This window comes from Cyprinodon tularosa, unplaced genomic scaffold (genome assembly GCF_016077235.1).
Source record: "Cyprinodon tularosa strain WSP-4 unplaced genomic scaffold, ASM1607723v1 ctg1343, whole genome shotgun sequence".
In the NCBI taxonomy this organism is placed as follows: Eukaryota; Metazoa; Chordata; class Actinopteri; order Cyprinodontiformes; family Cyprinodontidae; genus Cyprinodon; species Cyprinodon tularosa.
The window spans coordinates 54396-63489 of NW_024038162.1; the positions used below are offsets into that span (position 1 = coordinate 54396).

General features: G+C 37.4%; 1 protein-coding gene across 1 annotated transcript; it reads left to right on the forward strand.

Annotated features, from left to right (window-relative positions):
- Nucleotides 1–3815: 3815 nt before the first annotated feature.
- Nucleotides 3816–7746, forward strand: LOC119778518 (up-regulator of cell proliferation-like). Its single transcript, XM_038277781.1, is given in 3 exon segments — nucleotides 3816–3837; nucleotides 4521–4640; nucleotides 4769–7746. Coding segments are annotated over 3 exon segments (2550 nt in total). The 3' UTR covers nucleotides 7177–7746.
- The last annotated feature ends 1348 nt before the right edge of the window (nucleotides 7747–9094 follow it).

A 9094-nucleotide genomic window follows, 5' to 3' on the forward strand; every position in this document is an offset into this window, starting at 1 on the left:
TTGTGAGCAGGGGCAGATCTAGAAAAATATTTATGGGGTGGCAAGAGGGGGGCAGGAATTTTTTAGGGGTGGCAACATATGGCATTTGTTTACACTGAATTTAATCACAGTTATCACAGTTTGGTAAGAATAGTATGTACAGTACTAGTGTTTCATGTGAAACAGTTCATAATAATAATACATCGTACATTGTGATCTCACTTAATAGGAGATAGAAGAATGATTACACTACTTCTAGAGGGGCCTTATGACAGGAAAGGTATTAAGGTAAGACACAGGTGCTGAGTAGTAGATGTGTGAGATTGACTGTCAGAGAGGCAGCTTTGCAGCATTTGCACAAGAAGAAACGATAGAAAGAAAAACTTACCTATCAGAGATCTATGGACTGAGCTGTACTAAAGTGAGCAGAACTACACAGTAGAAATAAATGGGTCAAGGCACCCGAACAAGGTACTGGACATCTATGTAATGTTTACTCTGAACACAGATTTACACCATTTGTTCCTCAGTAACTTGACATACAGCAGTTAAGGCAACATGAAAGGGACATTTCATGCATGTAAATATGCCGTAGATAGAGCTGCATATGGAGGACCAACTCTGCCATATTTAAAAATAAATACAGAAATAAATAAATGCTCAATAAATAAATAAGCATACAATTAATTGCCACCAAAAATACAATCAACAAATAAATGTAATTAGAAATTATATTATAATGGCAGGCAGAAATGTAAAGAGGGCAGACAGAAAGAAATAGCGGCGAAGAAATAACTAGGGTAAAAAAATACAAAGGAAGAATAAAACAGACAAAAATATGATAACATGCACATAAATAAATACTTAAAAATATAAGTAATTAAAAAATGAAGTTGAAGATAATAAATGACAAAAAAATAAATAAGGTAAATATTAAAAAGGCAAAGAAATAAAGAAGCCAATTAAAAGAGTTATATACCTTTATGACTAGCTGTATAATTTAATTTCTACTTACATTTATTTGTTGTTTGTATTTTTGGTGGCAATTAATTGTATGCTTATTTATTTATTAAGCATTTATTTATTTCTGTATTTATTTTTAAATATGGCAGAGTTGGTCCTCCATACTGCTGTATCAACAAAAAGGCGGGTTCTGTATGTTACATCAAAATCTCCACAAATCTGAAAAGAAGCAACATAAAAATACATTTTGCTTGTGAGTAGGTTCATACGGGTCATTTCTGGATAGTTTCATATTATATATACAAAAAAAGAAACAACAACACTGCTTCATATTAAGCAGGATTCACATCAGTATCACATTTGTAACTTTTAACACTTTTGGTTTTATTAAAGGAAATATCAGATTTTCTCAGGTGCCAAAACAAAATGTAACAGCTCTGTAAAGGTTCACCAGAGAGCAGAACATAAAGTTAACATGACTATAACAGCTGAATGCAGCGATTTCCATGTTGCTCAGCAAAACGCTTCACAACTTTATTTAGATCCAATGCCTTTGTGCGTTTTGATTTGAGTAAAACCAAACTTGATAGTCTCTTTTCTGTCATAGTTGACCGCAAATATGTCTTTCTGAGCCTGAAACGTCAGGCCTAACTAACATCATAGTTAGAGAAATAACGTTCTGCAACCTGATTTTTATCATCTCAAAATCAGCATTGCAGCTATGCTAGCAACGTTGTGCTTTCATTATGATTTAATTTCTCGATAGATAATGAGTTTTTACCTGTTTCATCCCGTGTCTCCTCTCCCCATGACCCCTGGCTCCCTCGCTTTGCCCCGCTCGGTTTTCAAAACAATCAGTCTCAGTCGCTCTCTGTGATCTCGTGCTGCATTCACTGCAGTCCGACATTGGAAATTAGCGGTCGTAATTCTCAAATGATCCATAATTTATAAGCCTCGCCACCCCTACCGCCAACTGGGGTGGCAGCTGGGGTGGCAAGGCTGTCATTTAGGGTGGCATTTGCCACCTTATGCCACCCCAGTAGATCCGCCTATGCTTGTGAGTGCAGTCTTTGTTCACTTTAACTTTTTAAAAAATAAATAAATAAACAAACAGTTTTGAAAACCTCGGTATTCATTCTTTTCCTGCTTTGTGTGTCAACTTTCACGGTTGCTAAGCAACAGAGCATACCGCGGTAAAACCCGCCGAATGGTGGACCTGTTCGAATTTACAGACAGAACTCTTCCGGCCTCCTTATTTTCAAGGACTTCGAAGGATCCAGTCTAGGTAGACCGCGTCCTTGGAGGATGCAGCCCAGGTTTTTGAACAGAGCCTCTGATTAGGAACAGGGCTGCCTGCACTGACGCGGCTCAGGGATTACGTCACACGGAGCGTCGTGCGCAGTGAAATCAGGACATTTCCTCACTTTCTAAAAAAAACCCGGGACGCCCGGGACAGGACGTGAAATACGGATATGTCCCGGGAAATACGGACGTTTGGTCACCCTAGTGTATAAGATTGGTATATCAATATGTGATTAAATTTCAATGATACACATGCCCATTGAAGATGAGCTGGAAAGTTGAAAATGTTTGGCACAACACCATCTTTAAGTTGTCCAAATGAAACTAATACAAACTTAGAAAAGCTTTGAGTCAACAACAATCTTGTAATACTATTGTGTCATAGCAAAAGTCTGGCATCTTCCTTTTTATAAACCCAGCAAATTCCTGTAACATAATGTAAGATGTGTTGACAAACCAAATCGATTGGAAATCATGTTAAATTCTGCCTCTTCCACTGATGTAAAGTTGCTGGTTAACGTTAGCAGCTAGCTAAACTGTAACGTTAGCTGCTAACTTACTAACGTTAGGTCTCACTTTGCAGCTTCTCGTTATTATCCAGCAAACGTTAGGCTAATAATGAAAATACAACAATACTCAGATTATTGTTATTAGCCAACTAATAACTACAACCACATCCAGAAAGATTGTAATTTACACCAAAGATTGTCATACAATCGTTATTGGTGTCAGTAAAACCTATATAATTGACTAATAGTCTCAGCCTTGATAACTTGCGCAAGTAGACGTGATGCACAACTATGCTGCGCGATTAAGTCATTTTTCGACAAGAAAATCTGCAATTTCGACATGTTCAAGCATCAAGAATTATAGCCACGTTCATAATGTTTGTAAGAAACCAAACTGTTTGTAAATCTGTCAAGAATTCAATGAGATAAGAGTATTTGTGTTCGTGCTGATCACTCACCTTACATTAGGTACCACAGAGCACAACAGAAAGCCTGCCTGAGGCAAGATGGCCGCCGGTGATGACGTTTGAGACTCCGCCGTAAGACATCTAGCCTTTATTATGGATATCTATGGGGAACACTGCCTGAGAAAGTCCACGTCAATTTCTGACAATTTCCGGGAGTTTTCGGCGAAGCCTGCAAATTGCCGTAAACTGCCGCTAACCTGAAGTTCCACGACAATCTACAGTGCCGCATATTGACGAAAATCCCACTTTTCATGCAGCGTATATCTTTGGCAACCCTGGTACCTAAGAGGAAAGCTTAAGCAGACATTGTTAAAATTAGTTAACACCACATCGTCAAAGATGAAGAGAAAAATATATATTCCAAGACTTGTATGATGGCAATGGGTGAACCTTTAAACATAATGGATTCTTTTAAAAGTAAACACATAAAGATCAAAAGTAGCAAGTATAATCCAAAAACTGCTTACACCACAACACAAATGGTCAACACATCAAGTGGTCCAGTATCACAACAACCTTCCATAATACTAATCAATAAGACTTATAAGTGATCTATAAAATATTGAGCCACACCCACAAAGAAATCACTATCAGTATGGTCCAACACTATGATCAAAGTAACTACTTTCTGTCAGGAACAGAAGATTAGACCCAAAATAAATGTTTTTCAAACAATGCTCCTAAAAAATCACTTATTGAGCAGCAAAAATTCATCCTGATCAATCCTTACTACTTATATTTGTTTACTAATTTAAATTTGCATTTGCTTCTTTAATATTCCAGTTAAGTTGATATAGTCCTCTTTTGTTGCTCAAAAGTGAACGCTTACATTTTAATTGTAACTGGGTCTGAAGTAAAATCTTCCTGATCATCTATAAGAAGACCCATTTCACATATGTTTGGTTACACTGTGATTGGTTCCTTCAAGCATGTGTCTTCCACTGGAACAGAACAATCTCAGGTAATTTTATGAGTTTATCTCTAGTTCTTTGTTTAGCAAGACCTCCAAAAGAGAAGCAATAAAGGTTTTCAAGTTAGTAATTTAGACAAGTTAGACAAGCTTTCATGTACATATTTCAATGCAGCAGAAATGAAGTTCCCCTTGTAACTAACCTTTATACAGTACATGTGGTGGAAAATGAAAAGAAGATAAGAAAATAAGACTAAATATAAATTTTCTCTTTTGCAACCTCTGTTAAACTTGGTGAAAACTCTTCTGCTACATAACACACAACTTTAAATCCCAACAAAACTGTTTATTACAGAGTTAAATTTTTTGTTTTGTCTGTTCCTTCTACAGACTTGTCTGACATCATCTCCAAACTTGGACTGGATAACTATTATCCCAGCAAGCTCAGCCTTCAGTCTTTGCTGGAGATCAACAAGGACAGCATATATGGTCAACACATCAAGTGGTCCAGTATCACAACAACCTTCCATAATATGGTCGTTTCATCACGGTTTCATCACTAAAGGACATTCCATGGTATATTCTTAAAAACCTTTTTAAAATCAATGCTGAATGCAGAAGCTGTTTTCAATTACCAGCTATCGAGGAACAAAACGAAGAAAATATTTTTTTGGAACTGAACCGACTCACATTAGATGAGAATGACAATAAGGTTAATGTTCTTGACCTTATAGTAGCCCTTTACCTTTGTGCATACAGCTTCTTGCAGCAAGAAATATCTCTGAGAATGTCAATGTGTCAGTTTTCTGTCCCGCTGTTGTTGCCTCACAGCAAGAACAGTCAGTGCTGCCTGATGATTTGGGCTCTGAGTAGCATTGTTAAAGAGTGGTGTCCTCATAGTTTGTCTGAATCAAAAGGTTTTGTTGAGAAAATCCTTCTACAAGCAAATTTTCCTATTTTTTCTTTTGTAAGACTAAAAAACAGCACTTTATCAAAATCCCAGATGCTAAATCACGTCCTTAGTCGTGGTCAACAAAACCACAATATCTTTATCCACAGAGATATGGAGGGAGGAGCAATTAAAAGAGAAATATCAAATGGACTGGTAGAGATTACCTGGTATCTTCCCAGTGGGAAAGAAAATCTTGACATTTTTCCAGAGCCAGTTGCCTTTGCTAATCTGAGAGGAGACATCACTGAGTCACTTGCACAGTTCAGTTTTCTTGCACAAGTTTAAACATCTATCTTTGTGTTTCTGGACAAGGTAGAGGAAAAAGAGCAGGAAACTTTGAATTCTCTGAACGATTTAAGTGGAAAACTGTTCTTGGTTTTTAATGCCATAGAGGACAAAGACAAAGAAGGCAAACTGTCTGTCAAAAAAACTATTGAAAGACTAGGCCTACCATTTAAAAGGGTAATTATCAAAAACAAAGGGCTTAATGGAGTAGAGTTTGCAAAGAAACTTAGTGGAACTGCCAAGACCTCTTTGGAGAATATATCAGTCACAGTTGATACAAAAACTATGAAAGAAAAAGCTCTTGAACTTGGTCTGATGGTGGATGAATACAGAAGTGACAAGCAAAGAATGGCGGCTGACGAGATCATAAAAGGAATAACACAACAAAGTATCCCTGAGTACAAGAAGACGCAAATACCTTTGCAAGGGGAAAATTGGAAAAAAATATCAAAGTTAGAGAAGGAGCTCTGTAGACCGGGCCAATGTGATGACAATGAAGATTATATCTCTAGACTACACGAAGAAGAAAAACAAACTGAAAAAGAACAAGCAAAATGCAGATTATCAAAAGGAATCCAGTGTTTCATTGATAACATCTCCACAAGTGACAAAGAAAAACGAGATTTCTTCTTGAAATGGTTGAAACTGAAGCTTGACACACACTCACGAGAACAACTCTCTGATCTAAGAAACAAATTCAAGGGGGAATTAAAGACAAAAGATGCAGAATGCATTAAAAAGTTGGATCAAGCTCTGATGGAGAGCTCTTTGGGAATCGAGCATTATATGAGAGAGATCGGACTCATTTATGAGTTTATGCCGAAAAACACATCCCATCTCCCTCGTATAGCTGCTGAAATGGTGATGGATGGACATCCTCTAGAGCTTCTAGATGGTGATGCTTCCAACATCCCAGAAAAGTGGGTGTCAGCTGTACTGAATGAGGTCCATAACAAAGTTGGAAAAAGGAGCAAATTGTTGGTGTTAACTGTTTTGGGTGTTCAAAGTTCTGGAAAGTCAACCCTCCTCAACACCATGTTTGGTGTTCAGTTTCCAGTCAGCAGTGGCAGATGTACAAGAGGAGCCTACATGATCTTACTTAAAGTTGAAGAAGATTATAGAAATGAGCTGAATTATGATTTCATAGTCCTCATTGATACAGAAGGTCTAAAGTCTCCTCAAATGGCTCAAATTGAAGACAGTTACGAACATGACAACCAGCTGGCAACCTTTGTCATCGGTTTAAGTGACATCGCCATCATCAATACAGCAATGGAAAATGTAACTGAAATGAAAGATATTTTGCAAATAGCAGTTCATGCATTCTTGAGAATGAAGCACATTGGGAAAAAGCCTGTTTGTCATTTTGTTCACCAAAATGTTGCTGGAGTTTCAGCTCATTCTAAATGCATGACTGAAAGAAAACACCTCCTTGACCAGCTGAATGAAATGACCCAAATTGCATCTGAAAAGGAAAAACAACCAACTACTAAAAAGTTCACAGATGTCCTGGATTATGATGTGGAGAAAAACAACTGGAAAATTCCAGGACTCTGGCACGGCACTCCACCAATGGCTCCAGTCAACACTGGTTACAGTGAAGCTGTTGCTGATTTCAAGAAAAATCTTTTGGAGACCATAAAGAGCAACAAAAACAGTGAACCCACTGAAATCCCGGATTTTCTAGAATGGATGAGAAGTCTGTGGAAGACAGTTAAATATGAAAACTTCATCTTTAACTTCAGAAACACACTTGTGGCTCAGGCTTATGACAATCTGTGTAAAGCCTTTAATGACTGGGATTGGTAATTCAGAAAAGAGATCACGTCTTGGCAGAACAAAACAGAAATGGAAATATTAAACACTGACAATGATTCCCAACTGGAATGTTGGAATAAACAAGTCTCAGAAAAAAAGAAAGAACTGTCTAAAAAGATACAAATAGAGCAATGAAGATGACAGAAAAACTCTATGAGTACTACAAGAGGAATGACAGACGTGTCAATCTGATAGAGAAATACAAAGTGGACTTTCTGAACAGTATTAAAGGCCTTGCCAATGAAATTCAACAGGCAGTAAGAACTAAATTGGACTCTGTCCTTGAACTAAAAAAAGCTAGGAAGGCAGCTGAAGAAATACAGAGAAAACACAGAGTCCTGATTGAAAACAATGTCATGGAGCTACTAAATGTTTTCAAAATGTCAAACCTGTCCGATGATCAGCTAAAAAAAGAGTTTGAGAAGATGTGGTCAAAAGCTACAGCAAACGTGTCTGGCTTAGAAGAACGAGACATTGTTGGATGTGTCCTGAAACAGCTGAAGAAACATTTTGCTAATCTAAGTGTCTATGAGGAATTACAGAGTGTGGACTTGAAAAAACAAGGAACAGAACAATTTAAAGTTAAAACAGAATACGTTGACGGTTTGTGGAAAAAAATGTGTCTAACATTTAATTCGAACCATTTCCTGAATAGATTTACAGATTGTGTCCTTGAAACCTGTACACAGTTTTTAAGGGATGCAGTAGAAACGAATGAGGACTATAATGACTCTTTTACAAAAGATCTACTAGAAAACATTGACAAGCTCCTTCAACAAAACAACGATTATAAAGTAAACCAAAAGTATGAGTTTGACTTAAAGGTTTACATCTGTGGCATTGCTTCAAGTTTTTGTCAAACCTCAGTCCTCAAGCCCAGCTGGAGAAGTACAAGCCTGGATACTTGCAGGACTTTATTGATTTATATAAGAACAGAGATGACTGCCAACGCAAAGCTAATGACTACATACAGCTTTGTATCAAACCAGCAGTGGAAGACTTCATCAACAGATCTCTGGGAGTAGACATTGTGGATGAGATCTTAACGAGCCATCATTCAGCAGAGTACAGCTCTCGCTCTTTTTTCCAATACAATATTCAAAAAGAGCTTCTGCTAAAGGATGACTTTGACAGTTTTAAAAAGTACATAGACATGTATGAAACATTTGTCAAGCAATGGATATATCAGCACATCAAGCAACAGATGGAGCAAAATAAAACACTTTCAAAACTTAAGTCCAGGAAACTAAAAATCATATTTGAAAAAATTGCAGAAGCAGTAGAGACAGTATCAAAAACACCCTGGGGTGTTCCTCTGCCAGATGACAAGGAAAATACAAAAGAGCTAATCAAGAACCTGAGAAACACTTTGGCTAAAGTCATCTCAATCCCAGTTGAAGCTGAAAAATGTGTCTTGTTTAAAATCCAAAGTACAAGCCATCCATTTATCAACAGTATTAACATTGCATTGGAGAACCTGAAAAACCAGATGCAGGAAGAATATCAAAAAGCTGAAGGTATCACTGAAACATTAAGAAAACTTACAGTTAAACCTCAGGATGAGCTCTTTAAACGTGTTTTTGGATGTGGGCATCAGTGTCCGTTTTGTAAAACTCCATGTGAGGCTGGAGGCAAAGACCACGAGCTGCACAGTGCAGCTATTCATCGACCAAAAGGTCCAGGTCGATATCATAATGTCTACAATAAGAAGTTAAGTAACTCACTGTGTACAACTGCTGTCCAAAGCAACGGTACATTTAGAAATGGAGACACTCAATGGAAGTTTCATCCTTACAAGGAATATATCACATATTATCCCAACTGGCATATTCCACCAGACTCCACCATTGAAGCATCAGACTACTGGAAGTACATCCTGGTGAGATATAATGATCAATTTGCAGAACAA